At 47.0% G+C, this 27,664-nt stretch overlaps 1 protein-coding gene across 1 annotated transcript in view; it reads left to right on the forward strand.

Moving 5' to 3' along the window:
- Nucleotides 1–27,664, forward strand: part of LOC147123535 (A disintegrin and metalloproteinase with thrombospondin motifs 12-like) — a 967,639-nt gene that overhangs the window by 607,194 nt on the left and 332,781 nt on the right. Inside the window, exon 14 of the mRNA XM_085974208.1 lies at nucleotides 20,533–20,653. Within this exon, the coding sequence (XP_085830334.1) occupies nucleotides 20,533–20,653 (121 nt within the window). The remainder of the gene's footprint in view (nucleotides 1–20,532; nucleotides 20,654–27,664) is intronic.

Below are 27,664 nucleotides of genomic sequence, written 5' to 3' on the forward strand. Positions count from 1 at the left end.
TTCGAAACTTGGGGGGGGGGGGGGATGTGTTTTTAACACTTTTTTGTGAAAAATTTATTAAAAATCTTTCAATTCTTTCAAGTCTCGTTGCAGCTTTGACAGAAGAAGTTGCTCCAAGTTTCTCTTTCCCTCTTCAACGCTGTCGTTAAACATACAACAAAAAATAATAAAATAAACTCTAATTCCAAATGGAGTTCAAATGAGAAAGTGAATAAAGTGGTTAAACTTCCTAAGAAGGCGGTGATGTTATCTATCCCCAGCCTTGATGATGAGTTGGCATCAGTTTTGGAGAAGTTGTTTACTCTTTTTCTGCTGCTGTTCCCGCTGTCTCTCACAGATTCTGAGGTACAAACAGGGGCACAAACATTTTCCCCTCTCTCATAACATGATTTAAATAACCCTGATAAGCTCTTTCAAAAAGGGGACAACACAGAATCATAGAACAGTTACAGCACAGAAGGAGGCCATTCAGCCCGTGCCGGCTCTCTGCAAGAGCACTTCAGCCAGTCCCACTACCCCGACCTTTCCCCATAAACCTGCAAATTGTTTTCCTTCAGGTATTTTTCCAATTCCCTTTTGAAAGCCACAATTGAATCTGCCTCCACTACCCTTTCAGGCAGTGCATTCCAGATCCTAACCAGCCGCTGTGTAAAATTTTTTTTCCTCATGTCGCTTTTGGTTCTTCTGCCAATCACCTTAAATCTGTGTCCTCTGGTTCTCGACCCTTCCACCAATGGGAACAGTTTCTCTCTATCTACTCTGTCCAGACCCCTCATGATTTTGAACACCTCTATCAAATCTCTCAACCGTCTCTGCTCTAAGGAGAACAATCCCAGCTTCTCCAGTCTATCCACATAACTCAAGTCCCTCATCCCTGGAACCATTCTTGTAAATCTTTCCTGCACCCTCTCTAAGGCCTTCACATCCTTCTTAAAGTGCGGTGCCCAGAATTGGACACAATACTCCAGCGTTTTATAAAGATTCATCATAAGTTCCTTGCTTTTGCACTCTATGCCTCTATTTATGAAGCCCAGGATCCCTTATGTTTTTTTAACTACTTTCTCAACCTTCAATGATTTGTGCACATATACCCCCAAGTCTCTCTGGCAAACTTTAACTGGAACTTACTGCGGGACATTCAACATCACTTCCCCTTATTTTTTTCTGGTTTTAAACAATTTTCTGAATATTTTTTAAATTCTCATTTTTGTTTCACTGGGGGGCCTAAAAATTGTTTGCGTTATCCTCCTTCCAGCGGCCATTGTACATGTGCTGCGCCTGGGAGAGAGAGAGAGAGAGACTGGGAGAGGGAGAGAGAGACTGGGGGAGAGAGAGAGACTGGGAGAGAGAGAGAGAGACTGGGGGAGAGAGAGAGACTGGGGGGGAGAGAGAGAGACTGGGGGAGAGAGAGAGAGACTGGGGGAGAGAGAGACTGGGAGAGAGAGAGAGACTGGGGGAGAGAGAGACTGGGAGAGAGAGAGAGAGACTGGGAGAGAGAGAGAGACTGGGAGAGAGAGAGAGAGAGACTGGGAGAGAGAGAGAGAGAGAGAGACTGGGAGAGAGAGAGAGAGAGACTGGGGGAGAGAGAGAGACTGGGGGAGAGAGAGAGAGAGAGACTGGGGGAGAGAGAGACTGGGAGAGAGAGAGAGAGAGAGAGAGAGACTGGGGGTGAGAGAGAGATGGGGAGAGAGAGAGAGACTGGGGGAGAGAGAGAGACTGGGTGAGAGAGAGAGACTTGGGAGAGAGAGAGAGACTGGGGAGAGACTGAGAGTGAGAGAGACTGGGGAGAGAGAGACTGGGGGAGAGAGACTGGGGGAGAGACTCCCTGAGTCTCTCTTTCTCCCCAGTCTCTCTCTCCCCATCTCTCTCTCTCTTTCCCCAGTCTCTCTCTCCCCCCATTCTCTCTCTCCCCAGTCTCTCCCTCTCTCCCCCGTCTTTCTCTCTCCCCTTCCGATTCCCTATCTCACCAGTCTCTCTCTCTCTCTCTCACTCTCCTCCAGCCTCTCTCTCTCCAGTCTCTCTCTCTCCCCCAGTCTCTCTCTCCCCCAGTCTCTCTCTCTCTCTCTCCCCAGTCTCTCTCTCTCCCCCAGTCTCTCTCCCCCAGTCTCTCCTCAGTCTCTCGCACTCTCAGTCTGTCTCCAGTCTCTCTGTGTTGTTCCAAAGTGCGGCCGCCGCTCAGTCCCCGGGAACGGACTACACGAGTCTGGATTCTCACCCCTCTCTGTCCCTCTTACTCTCCCTCCGTCCTCCTCTCCCTCCATCCCCCTCTCTCCATCCTTCCCTCTCTCCCTCCATCCCTCTCTCTGTCCCTGGCTCTCTCTCCATCCCTCTCTCTGTGGCTGGCTCTCTCTCCGTCCCTCTCTCTCTCTCTCCCCAGTCTCTCTCTACCCAGTCTCTCTCTCTCCCCTGTCTCTCTCTCTCTCCCCTCAGTCTCTCTCTCCCCCAGTCTCTCTCTCTCCCCCTTCCGATTCCCTTTCTCACCAGTCTCTCTCTCTCTCTCACTCTCCCCCAGTCTCTCTCTCTCTCCAGTCTCTATCTCTCTCTCTCCCCCAGTCTCTCTCTCTCGGTCTCTCTCTCTCTCTCCCCAGTCTCTCTCTCCTCCAGTCTCTCTCCCCCAGTCTCTCTCCCCCAGTCTCTCTCTCCCCAGTCTCTCTCACTCTCAGTCTCTCCCCAGTCTCTCTCTCTCTCCCAAGTCTCTCTCCCTCACCCAGTCTCTCTCTCTCCCCCAGTCTCTCTCTCTCTCCCCGTCTCTCTCTCACCCCAGTCTCTCTCTCTCTCTCTCTCTCTCCCAGTCTCTCAATTCAATTCAAATCGCTTTATTGGCATGACAAGTTACATCTTATGTTGCCAAAGCATCGAAAAACATTAATGTTTGCACACAAAAATACAGATCTATCCATACAGTGTATAAACAGATATATCCCTGAGTGTATAAATATACATTCATATAATTTATATATACTCTTTTCTTATATTTAGTGGTTGTCCCTCTGTTTATGGCAAGCTGTAACATAGTGTGCCGCTAGTGTTACACAATTTCTCTCTTCCCCTAGTAGGTATGGGAGTTTTTGGTCGTCATTCAAATTTCTGAATTCCGGGCATATTTTTGTGAATTTTGGGTAGAAATTCTCCCTTATGCCCTGATATTTTCGACAAGCTGTGAGGAAGTGCATCTCTGTCTCCACCACTCCCTGACTGCAGTGACAGCATATCCTGTCCTCTCTTGGTAGCCGGGTCTGCCTGTGTCTACCTTTTTCGATCGCCAGGCTATGTTCACTAAGTCTGTACATTGTCAAGGTTTTTCTCAGTTTGCTATCCTTTACCATGGTCAGGTAATCAGCCATGTTGTATTGTCTGTTTAGGGCCAAGTAGCAATTGAGTTTGCTTTAGGTTTTTGTTGTTTCTGCCCAATATGACAGATATTTTTCCTTTTGCTTTGCGACGATTGTGTTGGGTCGAATTCTTTGTGTTACGCTGTCACTGTCACTCTCTCCCAGTCTCTCTCTCTCTCCCAGTCTCTCTCTCTCCCCCAGTCTCTCTCTCTCTCTCCCAGTCTCTCTCTCTCTCTCTCCCAGTCTCTCTCTCTCTACCAGTCTCTCTCTCTCCCCAGTCTCTCTCTCTCTCACTCCCCCAGTCTCTCTCTCTCCCCGTCACTCTCCCCAGTCTCTCTCCCTGAGTCTCTCTTTCTCCCCAGTCTCTCTCTCTCACCCAGTCTCTCTCTCTCCCCCAGTCACTCTCCCCCATTCTCTCTCTCTCCCCGTCTCTCTCTCTCTTCCCATTCTCTCTCTCCCCAGTCTCTCTCTCTCTCCCCCAGTCTCTCTCTCTCCCCTTCCGATTCCTTATCTCACCAGTCTCTCTCTCTCTCTCTCACTCTCTTCCAGTCTCTCTCCAGTCTCTCTCTCTCTCTCCCCCAGTCTCTCTCTCCCCCAGTCTCTCTCTCTCTCTCTCCCCAGTCTCTCTCTCTCCCCCAGTCTCTCTCCCCCAGTCTCTCCCCAGTCTCTCTCACTCTCACTCTGTCTCCAGTCTCTCTCTCTCACCCCCAGTCTCTCAATTTTCAATTCAATTCAATTCAAATCGCTTTATTGGCATGACAAGGTACATCTTATGTTGCCAAAGCATCGAAAAACATTTATGGTTGAACACATAAACGCAGATCTATCCATACAGTGTATAAACAGATATATCCCTGAGTGTATAAATATACATTCATATAATTTGTATATACTCTTTTCTTAGATTTAATGGTTGTCCCTCTGTTTATGGCAAGCTGTAACATAGTGTGCCGCTAAGGTTACACAATTTCTCTGTTCCCCTAGTAGGTATGGGAGTTTTTGGTCGTCATTCAAATTTCTGAATTCAGGGCATATTTTTGTGAATTTTGGGTAGAAATTCTCCCTTATGCCCTGATATTTTCCACAAGCTGTGAGGAAGTGCATCTCTGTCTCCACCACTCCCTGACTGCAGTGAGAGCATATCCTGTTCTCTCTTGTCAGCCAGGTCTGTCTGTGTCTGCCTTTATCGATAGCCAGGCTATGCTCCCTAAGTCTGTACTAAGTCAAGGTTTTTCTCAATTTGCTATCTTTTACCATGGTCAGGTATTCAGCCATGTTGTATTGTCTGTTTAGGGCCAAGTAGCAATTGAGTTTGTTTTGGGTTTTTGTTGTTTCTGCCCAATATGACAGATATTTTTCCTTTTGCTTCGTGACAATTGTGTTGGGTCGAATTCACTGTGCTATGATGTCACTGTCCTGGGGCTGGTTATTGTTAGTAGTGTTAGTACTTCACTGAGTCCCAGGACTAGTTGACTGAGGGTATTCTTCTTTATGATCCTCTCTTGGCATTTCAGGGCTTCGTAATGGTAGCAGTGGGGGTTGCTCATTTTTAGGTGTTTCCAAAATTTGGTGGCTCTTTTTTGGATCGTAATTATTAATGGATATTGGCCTAGTTCTGCCCTGCATGCATTGTTTACGGTTTTCCTTTGAGTCCGGAGGATACTTTTACAGAATTCTGCATGTAGGATCTCAATTGGATGTTTGTCCCATTTTGCAAATTCTTGTTGTGTTAGTGGTCCCCACACCTCACTGCCATAGAGTGCAATTGGTTCAATTACTGATTTGAAAATTTTGAGCCAAATGCTAATTGGGATTTCTATTTGGATTGATTTTTTAATGGTATAGAAAGCCCTTCTTGCTTTCTCTTTCAGTTCATTCACAGCCAGATGAAAATTTCCCATAGAACTGATTTTTAAGCCTAAGTATGTGTAGTTAGTGGTTTGTTCAATTTTAGTTGTTCCTAGTGTGAAATTTATTCTGGGTCCCTGATGTCTGGATCTTTGCTGGAACACAAGGACTTTGGTTTTTTGGGGGTTTATTGTCAGGGCCCAGGTCTGACAGTACGACTCTAGCAGATCCAGGTTTTGCTGTAGACCCTCCTTAGTTGGTGACAGCAGAACCAGGTCTCCCCAGTCTCTCTCTCACCCCCAGTCTCTCTCTCTCTCTCTCTCCCCCCCAGTCTCTCTCTCTCCCCCAGTCTCTCTCTCTCCCCGTCTCGCTACCAGTCTCTCCCTCCCCAGTCTCTCTCTCTCTTTCCCCAGTCTCTCTCTCTCTCCCCCATTCTCTCTCTCCCCAGTCTCTTTCTCTCTCTCTCCCCTAGTCTCTCTCCCCCTCAGTCTCTCTCTCCCCCAGTCTCTCTCTCTCCCCTGCCGATTCCCTTTCTCACCAGTCTCTCTCTCCCTCCTCCAGTCTCTCTCTCTCTCTCTCTCCCCCAGTCTCTCTCTCTCTCTCCCCAGTCTCTCTCTCTCCCCCAGTCTCTCTCACTCTCAGTCTGTCTCCAGTCTCTCTCTCTCCCCAGTCTCTCTCTCACCCCCAGTCTCTCTCTCTCTCTCCCCCAGTCTCTCTCTCTCCCCGTCTCTCTCTCTCCCCCAGTCTCTCTCCCCTAGTCTCTCTTTCTCCCCAGTCTCTCTCTCCCCATCTCTCTCTCTCTCTCCCCCAGTCTCTCTCTCTCCCCCAGTCTCTCTCCCCCATTCTCTCTCTCTCACCAGTCTCTCTCTCTCCCCTAGTCTCTCTCTCTCCCCAGTCTCTCTCTCTCTCCCCATCTCTCTCTCCCCATTCTCTCTCTCCCTAGTCTCTCTCTCAGTTCAGTTCAGTTCAGTTCAAATGCTTTATTGGCATGAAAGTTTACAGAGAACCATATTGCCAAAGCTTACATAGCAAAAAGGTACAGTTTTCCAACATTCTGTAGGTGTCAATCGATTTGACATTTGTTGGGTATATACAATATTACTTTTAAACAATATTAATTTTAAACAGTCTTTCTACTTCATTTGGTACGTTCAATATTAATTTTAAACAGTCTTACTTTTAAACAGTCCTCAGGTTGTGACATGTTGTTACATATTTAGCCCCAAGGTATGGTCTGTCTCCTTCTCCTAGGACTAATCTCAATTTTGACAGATCATCCAATTCCTTGAAATCTGGGGTTGTTTGGCTTAGCTTGTTGAATAATATGTTTCTTGATGTGTTGAATTTTTCGCATTTTAGGAGGAAATGCATTTCTGTTTCAACCTCGCCAGCCAGACATTGATCGCATATTCTATTCTCTCTAGGCTGCCAGGATTTCTTGTATCTGCCTTTTTCAATTTCCAGTTGGTGGTCGCTTAGTCTGTACCTGGTGAGGGTCTGTCTCTGTTTTGTGTCTCTGATGGTCGTGAGGTAGTCTGCCAGTTTATATTCTCTTTTTAGGGCCCGGTAACATTCTAATCTGCTTTGGCTTTCGGTTATTTTGTTCCAATGTTCCAGGTAGGTTTCTTTGCATTTTTTAATGATTTGGTTCACTCGGATTGGTGTTTGGACGGCTGTGTTGGTCTGGGGCTGGTCAGGGTCCGGCTGAGTACTTAGTTTCAGTAGCAGCTGACTCAGGGGACTCTTTTCTGGGTTTAGCTCTTGGGTCTGAAAGGCTTTGAAATGAAGGGTGTCTGGGGAGCTAGATTTGAGGTGATTTAGGAAGTTTAGTGCTCGTTTTTGGATGTTTATTATCAGTGGGTATCTGCCTAGTTCGGCTCTGCATGCATTTGTTGGCGTTTTTCTTTGGGTGCGAAGGATGCTTCGGCAGAATTCTGCATGTAGGGCTTCTATTGTGTGTTTTTCCCATTTAGTGTAGCTTTGGTGATTTAGCGGGCCCCATACTTCACTACCGTACAGTGCAATGGGCAGGATTATGCTGTCAAAAATTTTGAGCCAGATTTTGATTGGGATTTGGATGTTGTAGAATTTTCTTTTTATTGCATATAGGGCTCTTCGGGCTTTTTCTTTTAGTGCATTCACTGCTATGCTGAAGCTCCCTGATGCTGTAATAGTTAGACCAAGGTAGGTGTAGCTCATAGTGTGTCCTATAGTGGTATCACTGAGGGTAAACTGGTATTTGTTTTCCTGACATCTGGGTCTTTTCTGAAAAATCATGATGTTGGTTTTCTTTAGATTTACTGTTAGAGCCCAATTTTGGCAGTATTTGTCGAGTAGGTCTAGTTGTTGCTGTAATCCCTGTTCTGTGGGAGACAGCAGAACCAGGTCGTCCGCATAGAACAGGGACTTCACTTCTCCATCCAGGAGACGGAGACCTGGTGACTCGCTTTGCTCCAGCATGTCTGCTAATTCATTTATGTATATGTTGAACAGGGTCGGGCTCAAATTGCAGCCCTGCCAGACGCCTCTTCTCTGGGTGAAGAAATCGGTGCGTTTGTCTCCAATTTTGACCCCGCATTTGTTTTTCAGATACATTGATTTAATAAGGTCATAGACTTTGCCCCCTATTCCACACTGAAGAAGTTTATAATAGAGCCCTTCGTGCCATATAGAGTCAAAGGCTTTCTTGAAGTCGATGAAACAGGCGAATATTTTCCCATTTTTTGTTTGGTGTTTATGTTTTTCAATGAGGGTGTGAAGGGTATAGATATGGTCGGCGGTGCGGTGTTTTGGAAGAAAGCCTATTTGGTTTTTTCTGAGGATATTATGTTTGTTAAGAAAATCAAGTAATCTACTATTTAGAATACTGCAGAATAACTTCCCTAGACAACTGTTGACACAGATGCCGCGGTAGTTATTTGGGTCTGATTTGTTTCCGCTTTTATATATGGGGGAGATTAGTCCTTGGCACCAGATATCGGGAAAACAGCCTGAACGTAATATGATGTTGAATAATTTGAGTACCGCACCCTGCATCTCCATATTGCTGAACTTGAGCATTTCATTTTTGATGTTGTCTGGGCCACAGGCTTTCTTTAGGTGGAGAGATTTTGTTTTTGTGGCCATTTCTTTCCATGTGATTGGGGAGTCTAGAGGGTTTTGGTTGTCTTTGATTGTTGCTTCTAATGTGTGGAGTTTTTCTGTGACCTGATGTTGACTTGGGTTTGTTTCGTTTATTGGGATGTCTTTGTAGAGGTTTTCAAAATGTGTTCTCCAGATGTCGCCATCTTGGATTGGTAATGCTTGCAATTGTGTTGTACTCAGGTTATTCCACATTTCCCAGAATTGTTTTGGGTTGGTGGAGTTTTCAATTTCTTCTAGTATTTTGTGGGTATAGTTTTGTGTTTTGTTCCTAATGGTGTGTTTATATCTTTTGAGGGTTTCATTGTAACTAGTACGTAGGTCCGGATTGTTTGGTTGGCGATGCTTTTGGTTTGATATTTTTCTCAGGTCTTTTCTGGCATTTTTGCATTCGTGGTCAAACCATTTCTTATTTTTATTTTGTCTTTTGTGACTCTTCCTCTTCTGTTTCACGAGGTCGGCTTTTACAGCTGCCTCATGAAAGATCATATTTATATCCTCTATGGCCATGTTTACCCCATCTCTGGTGATCTCATATAGATTTTCTTTAAATTTTGAAATTTTACTTGTGAGATCAGGTGAATTTAGTGCTGTGATGAATTTATCTCCACTGCCTGGGGCCCATCTGTATGTCTGGTTTATTTTATGTAGCTTACTGGGTTCCTTTTTTGTGTCTGTAGTTTGGGCAGAAAGTTTAAGGTACACATTTATTTGGTTATGGTCTGAGAGGGGGGATTGCTGCCTGACAGTGAATGCGTTGATATCGCAGGGGTCCAGGTCAGTGATTGTATAATCCACCACACTAGACCCAAGAGTTGAGGAATATGTGAGTCTCCCTAAGGAGTCCCCTCTGAACCTACCGTTAACTATGTACAGGCCTAAGGCTCGGCAGAGTTGCACTACCTCCCTACCGCTTTTATTTATTTCACAATCGAGGTTGTTTCGGTTTGCGATGGCTGGTGTGACATATAGAGGGGTCTGGCCAAACACATGGTTGTTGCCCTCTCTCTCTCTCCTAGTCTCTCTCTCTCTCCCAGTCTCTCTCTCTCCCCCGTCTCTCTCTCTCCCTCCGGTCTCTCTCTCTCTCTCTCTCTCCAGTCTCTCTCTCTCTCCCTCCAGTCTCTCTCTCTCTCCCTAGTCTCCCTGTCTCTCTCCCCTCTCCGATTCCCTCTCCCCTTTTGATCCTCGATCTCCCCCCCACCGGCCACCAGCGGATTCCCTGGCCTCTGCACAGAGCCGATGAAAGCGTGGCCTAACTGGGTACTGCGCATGCGCGGCCCAGGTATATTGCCAGAAGGCTGAAAGACAAAGTATCAGAGCACGGAAAGGTCAACAGTCAAGGGAGAAAACCAAATCCCTCCTGGCATTACACAGCAACCCATCGACTATCGGAACACACACTTCAAGAGCTACAATTGCGATCAGCTCTGAGGTAGCAAGATTCACAAACGAGTCTGTCTGGATTCCCAGGGCCATGTGTATTGGGCTCCTCCCCCGCTCCAGCTACTGGCCAGCTCTCTGCGCGGCCTTTCATTAGAAGTGCGCGCGAGCTCTGGAACGTGTACATGGCCGCGCAGGTGCGCACCTCAGAGGCAACAGGGCCCCCAACTTACCTGACTGTCAGGGACCATTCCTGCGGGTACCCACCGGCAGCCTCCTGCCAACCGACCGACCTCCCGCCCTCACCCGCCAACCAGGGAATGCTTCCTGCTGGGATCGGGCAGGAGACCCACCAGCGAGATGGATGATGAGATTAAAATCATGAAGAGTTTAAATAAAGTAAATAAAGAGAAACTGCTTCCAATGCTGAAAGGTCGATACCCAGAGGTGTTAAGCTGATTGACAAAAGAACCAGAGGCGACATGAGAAAAAGCTTTTTTACGCCATGAGTGGTTAGGATTTGGAATGCACTGCCTGATAGGGTGATGGATACAAATTCAGTAGTGGCCTTCGAATAGGAATTGGATAAATACTTGAAGGAGAAAAAATTACAGGGATATGGAGAGAAAGCAGGGGAATGGGACTAACTGGATTGATCTTCGAAAGAGCCAGCGCAGACTCGATGGGCCAAGTGGCTCCCTTCTGTGCTGTACCATTTCTATGACTATGATTCTAAGGCCTAGAAATTCGGTGGGCTGCGCCACCAGTTAGCGCCTAAAGAGGGCACTCAGTGGCTTTAGCGCCACTGGCCGCGCCTCCCGCGATATTTAGCTGGGGCGCTAATGGTGGCGTTAGCCTGTTGCGCTGCGCCACCACCGATGACGTCATCGGTGTGCGCAGCGCCCCGCTACCGTCCTGATCGCATATTTGGCAGCGACCGCCTCTGTAGCGCCGTTCGCAAATGGCGCCCGGTTCACAGGGCCTACCTGTGGCGGCAGTGGCGCAAATTAAGGTGGAGGTGAGGGGCGGCCGTTTTTTTCGGCGGCCGCCTGCCAGCACCTCTGTCCCCAGCCTCCTGATCACCCCCCGCGGCATTGCTGGCTGTTTTCCGAGAGCCCGGCACTTCTCCTCGGTGCCGGGCTCTTTTGCCAGCACTCGTGATCGCTCATCGCGCTGGTGCAGGCCCCTCCCCCTTAAGAATGGGAGGCAGGCCTGCAGTACCGCAGCGTGCGGCGCTGTGGCACGTTGCGTTGCGATATTCAGTTTCAGCGCCCTAAGAGGGACGCGGAGCGCCTCGAGCCTCGCCCCGTGTCCCTTTTGGGGCGCTGAAGCTGAATTTCCGGCGGTTGCTACTGCTCCAAACGCTGCGCTAAATCCGCCGCCCAGGCGAGCTTGGCGCCTCGTTTGCGGTTCCACCCAATTTCTCCCCCTAAGAGTTAAAATGGGTCCTGACCTCACTCCAGTGGGGCAGTGAGAGTTCGGCGCTCGTCCCAGTGTCCCCACACTGAGTTAAAATCGGGGCTATAACCTTTACACTGAATAGGAAATGCTTTCACTGTTTATCTTATACCATGGTGCTGCCAACAAAATATCACCAGCTTTAGAATGGTTCAATTGAACTAACCTATTTAAGCCATTTTTGTATCTAGCCTGAACTCAGTGTCATGCCAATTATTTATATCTGGAAACAGCAGCTTGATTATGGATTTCAAAAATATATCTGAATGACCCCTGAGACTGGGCCTCTAAGCTGGCTAGTTTTTGAGGCTTTAGCTCATGCAACATGATACTGAAACAAATGCTAATTTCACAACAATAATATCACTCAGATTATTGGCGTTGAATTATTTCTCTAACATTAATATACGGTTTCAAAAATAAAGGCCAGTCAACTGCTCATTCATCGCATGCTGCATGTAAAATTGTTGCCAGGCTTGCTTACATAATAATTGTGATTGAACTTCAATATAATTAGCTGTATACAGGCCTATGGCTGGGGTAAAGGCTGCTAACTGCATGGCATTCTGGTCGCTGTCCAAAAATTGCAGCAAGAACAAAATCAACAAGCTTCAAGCTAGAAAACCCCTCCAGCCTTCAATTTCTACTTGCTACGCCTGCGAATGGAAGTGCTTACTTTATGCATGGCAGGCACTCAAATCTTCAATATGAGCAGGGCTAGCCGTGAAGCCTGAAGCCCAGTTCTTCTGTCTGCTCCTCCAAATAGGCATCTACTTACCATTCCAAAAGGAAAAAGAAGTGGGTGGGCTAGTTATGTCTGTTTATTCTAGGTGTGGGCATAAACATATTGCATTCCCTCAGGGAACCTCAGGAAATCCCTGGATGCAGACCCGGCATTACTGGTTCTGTCTGGGCCTCAGCTATTCACAATCTACGTCAATGATTTGGATGAGGGCACCAAATGTAATATATCCAAGTTTGCTGATGATACAAAGCTGGGTGGGAATGTAAGTTGTAAGGAGGATGCAAGGAGGCTTCAAGGGAATATAGACAGGCTAAGTGAGTGGGCAAGAACATGGCAAATGGAATATAATGTGGAGAAATGTGAAGTTATCCACTTTGGTAGGAAAAATAGAAAAGCAGAGTATTTTTTAAATGGTGAGAGATTGGGAAATGTTGGTGTTCAGAGGGACCTGGACCTCCTTGTACACGAATCACTGAAAGTTAACATGCAGGTACAGCAAGCAATTCGGAAAGCAAATGGTATGTTGGCCTTTATTAAAAGAGAATTTGAGTATAAGAGTAAAGACATCTTACTGCAATTATATAGGGCCCTGGTAAGATCACACCTGGAGTATTGTGTTCAGTTTTGGTCTCCTTACCTAAGGAAGTATATACTTGCCATAGAGGGAGTGCAACGAAGGTTCACCAGACTGATTCCTGGGATGGGGGTATTGTCCTATGCGGAAAGATTGAGTAGACTAGGCCTATATTCTCGAGATTAGAAGAATGAGAGGTGATCTCATTGAAACATACAAAATCCTTACAGGACTTGACAGGGTAGATGCAGGGAGGATGTTTCCCTTGGCTGGGGAGTCTAGAACCAGGGGTCACAGTCTCAGAATAAGGGGTTGGCCATTTAGGACTGAGATGAGGAGAAATTTCTTCACTCAGATGGTGGTGAATCTTTGGAATTTTCTACTCCTGCTGTGGAGGCTCAGTCGTTGAGTATATTCAAGACAGAGATCGATAGATTTTTGAATATTAAGGGAATCAAGGGATATGGGCATAGTGCAGAAAAGTGGAGATGAGGTAGAAGATCAGCCATGATCTTATTGAATGACGGAGCAGGCTTGAAGGGCTAAATGGCCTACTCCTCCTCCTATTTCGTACGTTATTATGTCCCCTGTTACTCTGCTTTGTATCTAGGATTGAGTGTCCTCTGGGTATGTAGCAGAGGGAAATCGAACTGCAGTATTTCTAATACATTTTGATGCACAGATCCAAGTAAACATTTTTTTTAAATATGATTAGGTAGAGTCAACATGCTTTATGAAAGGGAAATTGTTTTTAACAAATTTATTAGAGTTTTTTAAGGATGTAACTACCAAGGTAGATTAAGGGAAACCAGTGGATGTAGTATATTTGGATTTCCAAAAGGCATTCCATAAGGTGCCATATAAAAAGTTGTTACGCAAGATAAGGGCTCATGGGGTATGGGGTAATATATTAGCATGAGGATTGATTAACGGACAGAAAACAGAGAGTAGTGATAAGCGGGTCATTTTCAGGTTGGCAGGCTGCAACTAGTGGGGTGCTGTAAGAAATAGTCAAGTTACAGCTATCTCTGGTCACTTTAAATAATCAGGTTCTAGTGCAAACCAATATGGTGGGTATATTGTGTTTAATCAGAGTTTAAGACGGAATATAACAAATTAACTCTTAGGGCGCTGAAACTGAATATCGCAGCATAACGTGCCGCAGCGCCACACGCTACGGCACGGTGCGCTGCGGTACTGCAGGCCTTCCTCCCAGTCTTAAGGGGGAGGGGCCTGCACCAGCACGATCAGAGATCGCGAGTGCCGGCAAAAGAGCCCGGCACCGAGGAGAAGTGCCGGGCTCTCGGAAAACAGCCGGCCCTGCCGCGGGGGGAGATCAGGAGGCCAGGGACGGAGGTGCTGGCAGGCGGCCGCTGAAAAAAACGGCTGCCCCACACCTCCACCTTAATTTGCGCCACTGCCGCCACAGGTAGGCCCCGTGAACTGGGTGCGATTTGCGAACAGTGCTACAGAGGCGGGCGCTACCGAATATCGAGATCGGGGCGGTAGCGGGGCGCTGCGCACACTGATAACGTCATCGGTGGTGGCGCAGCGCAACAGGCTAACGCCGCCATTAGCGCCCCAGCTAAATATCGCGGGAGGCGTGGCCAGTGGCGCTAACGCCACTGAGTGCCCTCTTTAGGCGCTAACTGGTGGCGCAGCCCACCGAATTTCTAGGCCACAGAGTTTAACGGATAACTACAGGAGAACATCGAATATAGGTCTAGTCAGTTCAGAGGCTCCATGAGGACTGCTTGGGTGGTCCCGTGGCTGACGTCATGACATCATCATGTTTTTCCCGCCGGTGGGGGATCACGTGATGAACGGCGTGACGTCATCGCGTTTACCCGCGCTATTAAAGTGATCGTGCTCTGTACATGTAAACAATGAAAACAAAGATACAGACTCAGGCTGTAGCTAACATATTATTAAAGGGAATTATATACAATTGATCGGAGTCCCTTAGTGGCTCCGCCACACCTTAGCATTATACATAAAATACATAAATGAGGTTCAAGTCTTAACTTAAAAACAACAGATAATCACTTAAAAACAGGGAGGTTTTATACCCTCCGTAGGAAACCAAAACATTAGCACTTCTAAGCATCTATCTGGTCCGAGGAGACTTTCCGCCTGCAATTTCAATACAACCATTTAAACAGAAGATGATGAAACAAAAAAAGAGGGTGTATGATGCATGTCAGGTGAATTCTTCAAGGGAGAACCAGGCCAAATACAATAGGTTGAGAGGGGACGTGAAGATGAAAATAAGATTGGCAAAGAGAGAATATGAGAGTAGAATGGCGGTTAACATAAAAGGGAACCCAAAAATCTTCTACTGGCATGTAAACAGTAAACAGGTAGGCCTAATGTAAAAAGACTACTGAGCACTTGGTTTGAGTATAAAACAAGGCTTTAATCAACTGTTTCAAAACCATGAGATTTCTAGTTACATCACTAGTTCCTGGTTACAGAAACATCCTGAGCAAGCTGGGCCCACGCCCGAGTATTTATACTCCTTGGACGGTGCCACCAGCTGTCCGCCCAGTGTTACTTCATGAGTCATGATAAGATTCATGACAGGGCCTATTAGGGACAAAGAAGGTGATATATGCTTAGAGGCGCAGGGCAAGGATAGAATATTCAATGAGTACTTTGTATCGGTGTTTACTAAAGAGGTGGATGCTGACAAAATATCAGTAGAAGTGGAAAAGTTAGAAGCAATGGAAGGGGTGAAGATTGATAGACAGGATGTACTAGAAAGGTTGGGTATGCTTAGAGTGGATAAGTCGCCTGGTTCTGATGGCTTGCATCCAAGGTTGCTAAGGGAATTGGGGGAGGAGATAGTGGAAGGTCTTGCCATAATTTTCCAATCTTCCCTAGATGCGGCGGAGGTGCCTGAGGATTGGAAAGTGGCAAATGTGACACCATTGTTCAAAAAAGGGTGTAAGGACAATCCTAGTAAGTACAGGCCAGTCAGTTTAACATCAGTGGTGGGTAAAGTTTTAGAAACAATAATCAAGGAAAAAATTAACAGGCACTTGGAGAGGTTTAAGCTAATTAAGGAGAGCCAACATGGATTTATAAAAGGCAGATCGTGTTTGACTAATCTAATTGAATTTTTTGGTGAAGTAACAGGGAGGATTGATAAAGGGAATGCAATGGATGTTGTCTACGTGGATTTTCGGAAGGCGTTTGACAAAGTACCACATAGAAGGCTGGTTAATAAAATTGAGGCTCATGGAATAGGTGGGTCAGTGGCCCCTTGGATAAGGTATTGGCTTAAGGACAGAAAACAGCAAGTTGTGGTAAATGGCTGTTTTTCAGACTAGAGGATGGTAGACAGTGGTATTCTCCAAGGGTCAGTGCTGGGGCCACTGATTTTTGATAAATATAAATGACCTGGATATTTGAATACAGAGTGGAATTTCTAAATTTGCCGATGACACCAAACTTGGGGGTGTGGCAAACGGTGATGATGATACCAATCGACTGCAACAGGACATAGAAAGGCTAGCAGAATGGGCAGACAAGTGGCAGATGGAATTTACTACAGAGAAGTGTGAGGTGATGCATTTTGGCAGAAGGAACAGGGAGAGGCAATATATACTTAATGGCACAGTTTTAAAGAGTGTGCAGGGACAGAGGGACCTGGGAGTTAATGTGCATTGGTCCCTGAAGATGGCAGGACATATTGAGAGAGTGATTAGCAAAGCATATGGAATCTTGAGCTTCATAAATATAGGTATTGAGTACAAAAGTAGAGAAGTTATGCTGAACCTTTATAAAGCACTGGTTAGGCCACAACTGGAGTATTGTGTCCAGTTCTGGTCACCACACGTTATGAAGGATGTGAAGGCACTTCAGAGGGTGCGGAGGAGATTTACCAGAATAGTTCCGGGGATGGGGGATTTTAGCTACAAGGACAGTTTGGAGAAGCTGGATTTGTTTTCATTAGACCAAAGGAGGTTGCGCGGTGATTTGATAGAGGTGTGCAAGATTATGACGGGTTTGGATAGGCTAGACGGGGAAAGGCTGTTCCCACTAGTTGATGGTACAAGGACTAGGGAACACAGATTTAATGTTTTGGGCAGGAGATACAGGAGGGACGTGAGGAAAAACTTTTTTACGCAGCGCGTGGTGATGACCTGGAACTCGCTGCCGACGGAAGTGGTGGAAGCGGACACACTCAATGTTTTCAAGGGGATACTGGATAGGCACTTGAGGGAAATAAACTTGCAGGGCTCCGGGGATAGAGCGGGGGAATGGGACTGACTGGATTGCTCTACAGAGAGCCGGCACGGACTCGATGGGCCGAATGCCTGTTCTCCTAATCTATTCTCTTTTAATCTATAAAGGTAGGTTTTTTCCAGTCTGATTTGCCCTTGGACATGACCAGTTAGCCACTTAGTTTTTTTTTAATCAATTGCCATTCTTTTGATTCTTGGAATAGACATGGGGGGTGATTTTGTGAATGGAGGCTTGTTTGGCTGATCAAGTTGAATCTAATAATACTGTGGTCACTGTTAGCCAATGTTCCCGCACATGGATGTCTGATTCTGCATCAGGGTCACTACTAAAACCAAAATCAAGTGCCCGATTACCCCTAATTCTTCACTAATGTGTTGTATTAGGAAACAATTATTTATGGTGTCTACAAATCTAACAGCTGCCTGGCCCTCAATACCAGATCACTCACCACTGGACTAATGAATCCGTGGGAAAATAAAATCCCCCGTTGTACAGGCATTTCCTGATTCAAGAAGACAAAATGACAGGTTGCTTCCTGGGAAGCATAGGCCAACCGCTCACAAATATTTGAAACAGAAATTTAAATTTTATCCTGAAGTTGTCCATTTGAATAGATTCAAAAGAGCTTTACTTTGACTAGGACCACACATTGGGGTAGATTTTAACTATTGGGAGGCCAACTGGCAGAGCCTGCCAGCTTGCCACCCACTCCTACCGGCGGGAGTCCATGGCCTAGAAATTCGGTGGGGTTAGCGCCCAATTAGAGGCGTTAGAGGGCCTTGCGCCGGAATTATAGCCGCGATCGAAATTGCGTTGGGCCCTACCATCGGCGTTAGCCGGTAGCGCTGCGCCGGCACCAATGACGTCATCGGTGTGCGCAGCGTCCCGGTTGCCGTGGTAACGCGGCCGGACGCCCAAATTCAGTTGCGGCCGCCTCGCCCGTGGCAGCCGCAACCAACGATTGTTCAACGGGATGTTGCAGCACGTAGCGCCGGCGCGTTAAGGTGGAGCGGCGGCCGGCCGCTTTCCCGGCGGCCGCCTGCCCGCACCTCCCTCCCCGGACTCCTCCACCATCCCCCCGCGGCACTGATGTGTGTGGCCCGCGAGCCCGGCACTTCTCCGAGGTGCCGGGCTCATTTGTCGGGCGAATCGACCGGTCAGCGGTCGGCTGCAGGCAGCTCCTCCTTAACAGAAGGAGGAGGCCTGCAGTACCCCAGCCTGCCACACCGCATCGGGTGCCGCAGCGGGGGATTAGCGCCGCAAACCTGCATTCAGCGCCCATAGCGAGGTGCTGAAACCCTCCATTAGCGCCCGCAGCCGTCTGGGCGCGGGGCAGCTGAATTTTTGGCGGGCGCAGTGGCAATTATCGCAGGCGCAAAATTTCGGGCGCAAAAGCCCTGGCGGAGGCAAACCTAATTTCTAGGCCTATGTGTTTTGTTGAGGGCCTGCTGCCAGCGAGTTGTGGGCACCAAACGGGCATCCCACTGCAACGTGCCAGCTCTGGGCCAGCCCAATATGGAACAGCCATGAGGCCAACCCAGCTGACAGGAAGGTATGTCAGGGGGTGGGGGGGGGCGGGGGGTCGGGAGGCTCAGGGAGGCAGCAGCCCACATTATTCTCCTGCTCCTTCTGGCACCAAAAAATCATTATAAACTTACCTTTTTGGTGCTTCCTGCTGTACCTCCCAGTTGTCTGTCAGAATTACAATTGGGGTTCTATGTACGTCATAGGACCTTGATTTGCATATTATAAGGGCCTATGGCCTGAAACAGAGGATCACTCCGGCCACCCAGCAGAAACATAGAAGATAGGAGCAGGAGAAGGCCATTCGGCCCCTCGAGCCTGCTCCGCCATTCAATGAGATCATGGCTGATCATCCAAACTCAATACCCTGTCCCTAACTCCTCCCCATATCCCCTGATCCTTTTAGCCTTAAGAAATATATCTAACTCCTTCTTGAATATATTTAATGAATTGGCCTCAACTGCCTTCTGTGGTAGAGAATTCCACAGGTTCACCACTCTCTGGGTGAAGAAATTCCTCCTCATCTCTGTCCTAAATGGTTTACCCCTTATCCTTAGACTGTGACCCCTGGTTCTGGACTCCCCCGCCGTCGGGAACATCCTTCCTGCATCTAGTCGGTCTAGTCCTGTTAGAATTTTATAAGTTTCAATGAGATCCCCTCTCATTCTTCTAAACTCTAGCGAGTATAAGCCCAATCGACCCAATCTCTCCTCATACGTCATTCCTGCCACCCCAGGTATCAGTCTGGTGAATCTTCGCTGCACTCCCTCCATGGCAAGAACATCCTTCCTCAGATAAGGTGACCAAAACTGCATACAATACTCAAGGTGTGGTCTCACCAAGGCCCTGTACAACTGCAGCAAGACATCCTTGTTCCTGTACTCGAACCCTCTCGCTACAAAGGCCAACATACCATTTGCCTTCTTAACTGCCTGCTGCACCTGCATGCTTACCTTCAGCGACTGGTGCACAAGGACACCAAGGTCTCGTTGCACTTCCCCTTCTTCCAATCTATTGCCGTTCAGATAATAATCTGCCTTCCTGTTTTTGCCACCAAAGTGGATAACCTCGCATTTATCCACATTATACTGCATCTGCCATGCCAATCACCCAACCTGCCCAAATCATACTGGAGTTTCTCGGCATCCTCCTCACAGCACACACGCCCACCCAGCTTTGTGTTGTCTGCAAACTTGGAGATATTACATCTAGTTCCCTCGTCTAGATCATTAATATATATTGTGAATAGCTGGGGTCCTAGGACCGATCCCTGCTGTACCCCACTAATCACTGCCTGCCACTCAGAAAAAGACCCGTTTATTCCAACGCTTTGCTTCCTGTCTGCCAACCAGTTCTCTATCCAAGTCAGTACCTTACCCCCAATCCCATGTGCCTTAACTTTACACGCTAATCTCTTATGTGGGAAGCCCCCTTGTGGATGTAAATGGGCGGTAAGACAATTCTGAGCTGTTCCTGCCTCATTTATGCCAGATGGCCCAAGTTTAATTCTATATCATTACCTGATCTGAGAGCACTTGATGCTTTCAAAAATGGAAATGTTTCATTTTCAAGTATAACATTGCTTTCTAATGAGCCCAAGATTTACTAAAAATGGCAGCAAGGGCTGCAGTATGGCAATTTAAAAATTTTTATTTATTTTTACAACAGTTATTTTTGTCTTCTTTAAACTGGTGTTAAAGAATGAGGCAAACTTCAATTCTGGGCATCCAGTTTCAGCATGAAAAACTCCCAGTTCAGGTACAAAGCATTAATCTCATTATTAAGCCTCAACAGTTGTTTTTAACCTCAGGAGCTCGCTCTATCACATCTCAGTGATACATTGAATTTTCGCTAAGGTCGTCCTTGTGACCTCTCTGAGTAAGTTAGTGGTAACTGTTCTGAATTGTCGGTGGTTTTGTGCTTGCAATGTTTAGGAATTAGGTTGAGACTGCCTCAAATTAATTTCGTGTCAGAACCTTTCAGATGGCAAAAAGGGAAAAAGAAATTCAACCCATTTATGAATTTGAACCCGGTTCCCAAGGTTAAAGAGTAGTGTTCATATTTTTGAAATAATATTAAGCTTTTATTGTGTAATATATATAGAATAAAGAAATAACTTGCATTTATAAAGTGCCTTTCATGACATCAGGACATCACAGCCAATGAAGTCATTTTGAAGAATAGTCACTATTGTAATGTTGGGAACTACAAGGCAGCTTGATTAATGATTTGGTATAGAGACAGAACAACATATGTTAAATTGTTTGTATTTCTTCCAGTCTGTAGGGTGTGACTATGAAATAGAATCCAATGCAGTTGAAGATCGATGTGGGGTGTGCCACGGGAACGGCTCTTCCTGTCAGACGGTAAAGAAGATGTTTGAAGAGAGTGAAGGATTAGGTAAGGATTTTATCAATAAACTTATTTCTTGGCGTATTAGCAGATAACATTTAAGAGAATGTTGCCAGGTTCCTGAGTACCCCGTGTCCTGACAACCTCCCCACCCCACCCACCCCATGCTAGACCTTCTCACATTAGCTGGGAAGAGGCTTTTCCTGCCAGTGCATGTTGTTGGTGACCGAAGTGCTATGTGCATGGAATTATTTACGACATTACAACAGTGACTACACTTCAAATATACTTCTGCTCGACACAATCATGTTGATGGAGCCTCCTTCTCCCATTAGTTGTTTAATGGTCCACGACCATTCATAATTGGATGTGGCAGGACTGCAGAGCTTTGATCTGATCCGTTGGTTGTGGGATCGCTTAGCTCTGTCTATAGCATGCTGCTTCCGTTGTTTAGCATGCATGTAGTCCTGTGTTGTAGCTTCACCAGGTTGCCACCTCATTTTTAGGAATGTCTGGTGCTGCTCCTGGCATGCTCTTCTGCAATCCTCATTAAACCAGGGTTAGTCCACTGGCTTGATGGTAATGGTAGAATGAGGGATATGCTGGGCCATGAGGTTACAGATTGTGATGGAATACAATTCTGCTGCTGCTAATGGCCCACAGTGCCTCATGGATGCCCAGTTTTGAGCTGTGGTATCTGTTCTGAATCTATCCCATTTAACATGGTGGTCGTGCCACACAACACGATGGAGGGTGTCTGTCTTGTTTTGCACACTTTGTATAAAAATAATAAATTGCAGGACAATGGAGTATTACAGTTTAACTCTTTTATTAAGCATTAGGTCTGTGATCTTACTCATAGAAGCACCAATGGGGAAAGCATGACATTAGGACCCCTAGCCTGGGTCTTCAAAACAATAGTAGTCCTTACAGATGCCTGCAGGCCAATGACAACTCAGCATGTGATCACATGTGAATATAATAGGTATTCCTTACAGATGCCTGCGGGCCAATGATAATTCAATATGCAAATGTTACATCCACTTTCTTTTTTTTTAAATGTTATGCATTACTTTTAAACCTTTCTTCTACATAATGTTCTCGGCAGCATAAACATATAAGTAAACTCAGCATTTAACTAGCACTGAAAATATCTCAACGTTTCAATAACGATGTACAGTCTTTTTTAGGGCAGCGATCCGCCTACACCCTTTGACAGTTCACAAGTCAAGGATAACTCTAGGTTGACCTCTCGTCCCGACCTTGTGTGGTATGAAACTGAGCATGCTCCTGAATCGGTCAACAATTCAGGTTCAGGTTTAAGTTCAGGTAAGTATGATGTGTTTTGTGTATTGCTCTGTTCATCACACTCTGTTGAACTGATCCTCTCATCGGATTGACGGTGTTGTTCCTTGGTGCTCAGGAGGTGCCTGCGATTGCGGCGGTACACCTGTCCTTCTGGGGTGCGGACGTGATATGATCGCTCAGTGTCAGCTGCCTGGATGACGACTGCTGGCTTCCAGTAGTCATGCTCCTGGATTCTGATGGATTCTCCATTGTGCAGCGGCGGCAGTAGTCTAGCTGACCTGTCATAGTATCTCTTTTGGTGTAGCTGTCTCTGTACACGTTTTGCATGCACTTGCTTGCTGCTGACGACCTCTGGCTGCAGCTGCTGGTTGGTGCTTGGAAGGATTGAGCGAAGTCTGTGGCTCATCAACAGCTGTGCTGGTGACTTGAAGTTGTCAACCGGAGTAGTAATCAACAGTCACTATGTAGTGCTCATTATTCCATGTGAACAGATCCGTTGCCGCGACCTGCCAGGGCCTGTCTGGGATACGGTGAGGTATCATGGCTTCTTTGACATTTGATGGGCGACGTTCTAGACAAATGGGCCATTTTCCGACAATGTCAGAATCACAGAATCACACAAACCCCACAGTGCAGATAGAGGCCATTTCGGCCCATCGAGCCTGCACCGACACATATCCCACCCAATCCCCGTAACCCCTACACCAACACATATCCCACCCTATCCCCGTAACCCCACGTATTTAATCCCCCTAACACTAAGGGTCAATTTATCATAGCCAATCATCCTAACCTGCACATCTTTGGACTGTGGGAGGAAACCGGAGCACCCGGAGGAAACCCACGCAAACATGGGGAGAATGTGCAAACTCCACACAGACAGTCACCTGAGGCCGGATTCGAACCCGGGTCCCTGGCGCTGTGAGGCGCTTCATAGCTTGTTCCCTGTTACTCGGAAGACGGCGTCTAGGAGAGTGAAATGGTAAGGGTGCCACCCAGCTGTGTCCATCGTCCTGGTAAACCTCCTCATCCATGATGGTTAGGAAAGCTTTGTCGTCCATGGATAGTGCTGGCTTGTCATCATCCTTGGACCTTTCAAACACTGAGCATCCTAGGCTGTCTGTGCTCACAGTGGGGCCTGCCTCTTCCTCACAGGCAGAGGAGGTTGACCTATGATGCTGCGTCATGTCATCGTAGTCTTCCTTTACCTGGATCCTGTTTGGGCATGGGCTGAGACAGGATGTGCGACCGTTGTGCAACACGTTTGCTTTATAGACGCTGACATCCGCTGGTTTGTGGACTGTTCCCAGGCAAACTCCACCCACGAGGACCCATCCCAGGTCAAGCCGCTGCGCATAAGGAGCATTGTGGGGCCCGTTGATTTGCTCACGCACCTTGTGCACCCTTAAGATGTCTCTTCCCAAGAGCAGGAGGATTGGAGCGTCCGGGTCCACAGCTGGAATCTTGTTGGCAATTGGCTGTAGGTGGGGCTGATGGCGTGCGACCTCTGGGGAGAGAATTTCCGTCCTATCATCTGGCATCATGTCACACTCAATTAAGGTGGGGAGGGGAAGCTGTAGTTTCCCATCCATGGACTCGATCATGAAGTTCCCAACTCTCCTACCCGTAGTCTCTGTTGTCCCTGCACAGGTTTTTAGCGTGTACGGAGTTGCGCTGGCCTTGACTTCAAAGAGATTGAAGAATTCTGTCTTCGCTAGAGACTTGTTACTTTGCTCATCAAGCACTGCGTACATTTTGATTGCCTTCTCCTTTCTCCCTGCAGGATATGCTTTAACCAAGCAGATTTTGGAGCATGAGCGTGGGCTACTTGCATTTCCACAAACCTCTGTACACTTGGAGGTGACTGAAGAAGATGTGCTTTTGCTTTGCTCCCCGCTATCCTCTTTGTCAACCGCAGCACTCTCGGTGGTTGAAGGAGGAGGACCTGGATGCAGGGCTGCGATGTGTTTTTCACTGTTGCACTCAAAGCACTTGATTGTCGCCTTGCAGTCTTTTGCCATGTGCATAGTCGACCTACAACACCTGAAGCAGATGCGATTCTCTTTCAGGTATGATTTGCGCTCATCAATAGGCTTGTCTCTAAAACTTCGACACTTTTTGAGTGGTTGGGGCTTCTTGTGTATTGGACACTGACGATCTGGGTCGTCCACTTTATTCCCAGCAGAACTGGATTGGTTGACTGAGGGTTCGGCTGGAACATCTGTTTTGTGCACACTCACAGAGGCTTTGTTGCTGTACTTTGTGGGTTTCTCTGTTCTCGAAGGAGCATAACTGCTGGAGGTGGAGAAAGTGAAACTTGGATCATTCCTCACCTTTGCCTGTTGTTGGACGAACCTGGAGAAGAGAGAGAAGGGGGGAAATGCCACTCCATTGTCCTCCTTGTACTTGGATCCCTTAGCTATCCATTTCTCTTGAAGGTTGTAGGGGAGCTTTTCCACTATTGGGTTTACCCCACGAGCTGTATCCAAATACGAGAGGCCGGTCAGGTAACCTTCTCCCTTGGCACACTCCAGTTCGAGGAGAATGTCGCCCAGTTCTCGGAGCTCGACATTATCTTTGTTGGTTAGCTTCGGAAAGTCCTCAATCTTCTTGAGCAGTGCGTGTTCAATGACTTCTGGTGTCCCATAACAGTCTTCGAGACGTTGCCAAACCAGGTTGAGGCCTGCTGTGGGATTGCGGACATGCGCTGAGCGAATTCTCTTCGCCTGTTCTGACGACTCAGCTCCGAGCCACTTTGTCATCAAGTCTAGTTCTTCTCTGGCTGACAGATTCAAGTCCTTGGTGGTACTCAGGAAGGACGCTTTCCATGACCAATAATTTTCAGGAAGGTCATCAAATTCTAGAAGGCCTGAACTTAACAATTCTCGGCGGATAAGGTACCTAGCGAGGTCTTGTGCACCTTGTGGCTCGGGTGAGGACTGCTTGGCTGGATTGGCCAAGTGCTGTGGAGGTCTCTGCAGGTAAGTCTTACTTGTTTCTTCTCCTTTAAGCTCAGTGTCTCCAAAAACAGGCTGTTTGCTACTGTGGTGAGTGGCTGGTTCTGCGTCGAGATACCTGGATGTTTCCTTGAAGAACAATTTGGAGTGTTGTTGGACATACTCACTTGTACGTTGCACTGGACTGAGGGGCTGTTCTAGAACATATGTTTCATGGCTGGGCTCCCCGCCTTCGTTCTCCTCACCTTCTTCATAAGCTGCGGCTTCAGCTTCAGCGGCAGCGGCAGCTCTCTGGCTTTGGAGAATGTGGAGACTGGCGTCGAGGTCAGCTCTCTGCTTCATCACACTAGCTTCTTTTTCAGCAAAGGACAATTGAGCCTGGGCAGCTTTTGCCTTGGCACGTGCTTTGGCGGCTGCAGAAGCTGTCGATGACGACGGTCTGCTGGACCGCCGAGATGATCTAGAAGATGCTTTAGAGGACTGTGACTTGGCATCGTTTGCTCGGAGAGGCTCATGCTTCTCGATTGGCTGGTCGACGTCCTCTATGGTATATTGTCTTCCTGAGCATAGACTCATGGTAGCTGAGTGGTATCTTCTTGTGCTTGAGCCCGCTGTGCTGTTGTCTTTTTACTTTTCTGCTCTCGCAGCGCGTTCCTATGCAGAGCTAGACAGATAGCTAACAACTTGATATCTTCCCATAAAAATCACAAGGCTTGACTTTTCTTGTAAAGCTTTACTGAAAGATTCTTATCGTAAAACTGAAATACAACACAGAAATGGAAGCACACATTAGTATACAAGCGCGTAACTGATATGCATACACAAATTTAGGTACGCCTGAGCAACACAGTACATTTGGCATGTAAATTACCAAACACGTGGAAACACAGCTTACTGTGAATATACATTTAGCAAACTGGAAGGCATGCTCTTTAAATTAGCCCTGTACATAGTGCATCAAAATACAGCTACTAGTTAACCAGCTAGACAGAGAGCGAGCACTTCACGGCTAGCTGTGTAAGTTTGCTTACAGAGAAAAGTTACAAACTAAACATTTTCTGCAACATACAGTGTACACTAATCATCTATAACATTCTCAAGTACTTACAGATGTGTTTGCATATTCCGGGTCAAAACATAATGTCACGTGCTCTTTGTTTGCATTTTTCCATGCCCATATGTCCAGCATGAATTTTTGTCAACATCTCTTCTCTGAGACTGGTAGGAATGATGATTTTCTCCCCTTTGAAGACGATTCTGTTGATTTGTGACAGTTCGTCTCTGTGGTTCCAGAATTCAGATATGCTCTGAGGGCATTTCCTCCTTTCCTCAGGCCATCCTTCATGTATGACTTTGCTCAGCAGTGTGAGTTGTGCATCTTTCTCTGTTCCTGCTTGGATCTCCTTCAGTTTTGAGTCACTCACAGGTAAGCTGTTGTACACCATGAGCACCTGCACATCCATGCCTCCACTGAGGCTGCTGTCCTGGTAGCTAAGAGACTTTCTGGAGAGCGTGTCTGCGACAGGAATGTCTTTGCCTGGATGGTGAATGATTGTGAAGTCGTACTTTTTGTAGCTGAAGGATCATTCTCTGTAGCCTTGGTGGGGCTGCGGCTAGTGGTTTCCTCATGATTGACTCGAGGGACTTGTGGTCGGATTCCACAATGACTTGTCGGCCATAGACGTACTGGTGGAAACGCTTACATCCAAACAGAATTGCATATAGCTCTTTCTCGATTTGAGCATAGTTGATTTCACTGTGGGAGATCTGGAAGTGTAGCCGATGGGCTTTCCTTCATGCTGTAATACTGCGCCTAGTCCGTACTTTGACGTGTCCACTTGTAGTCTGAGCTCTTTGTTGGGGTCGAAGTAGGCAAGAACTGGTCCTGGTTCTCTGGTGATTAGGTCTTTCATTTTCTGAAATGCTGTGTCATTTTGTTTGTCCCACAGGAACTCATTGGATTGTTTGAGCAACTGACGCATGGGTGCGTTGATTTCGGAGAGGCTTGGGGCAAACTTGGCTAAGTAGTTAACCATGCCTAGTACTGTCTCTAGCTCTGCGCGGTTCTTCAGCGGCTCCATCTTCTTGATGGCGGTGATTTTCTCTGGATCCGGCTTAATGCCATCAGTTGAGAGGCGATGCCCGAAATAACTGATCTCGGTGGATCCGATTATGCTTTTCTCGGGGTTGAGCCGGATACCTTTCTCCCGTGATCGTTGTAGCATCGCACGGAGGTTCCTGTCATGTTCCTCTCTATGCCTGCCATAGATGAGGATGTCGTCTACAATTGTGACTACTCCGTTGAGGCCTTCATAGGTTTCGTCGATCTTCCACTGGAATTCATCCTGAGCTGAGATAAGAGCAAATGGTAAACGCGTCCAAATGGTGTGTTGAACGTTGTTAGCTTAGATGACTCTTCCGTGAGCTTGATAGTCCAGTATCCTGATCGTGCGTCCATTACACTGAAGTAACGTGCTCCCACTAGCTTGGTTGTGATGTCATCTAGCGTTGGTAGAGGGTAGTGAGGGCGTTTGATAGCCTTGTTCAAATCCCTGGGGTCAAGACAGACTCTGAGCTTGCCTGTACGTGGTTTCTCAACCACTACTAACACGTTGACCCACTCTGTCTGTTCTGTTTCCTGGATGATGATTTCTGTCTTCTCCATGCTCTGCAGCTCCTCCTTCAGGTGACTACATAGAGCAAGGGGTATCCTTCTCGGTGGGCAAACCACAGGGGTTGCTGCTGGGTCAAGGTGAATAGTGCATTCACCTGGGAATAGTCCGATTCCTTTGAA

Source organism: Somniosus microcephalus, chromosome 2 (assembly GCF_052327205.1).
Source record: "Somniosus microcephalus isolate GS21.2 chromosome 2, FLI_Smic_1.0, whole genome shotgun sequence".
NCBI classification, from domain to species: domain Eukaryota; kingdom Metazoa; phylum Chordata; class Chondrichthyes; order Squaliformes; family Somniosidae; genus Somniosus; species Somniosus microcephalus.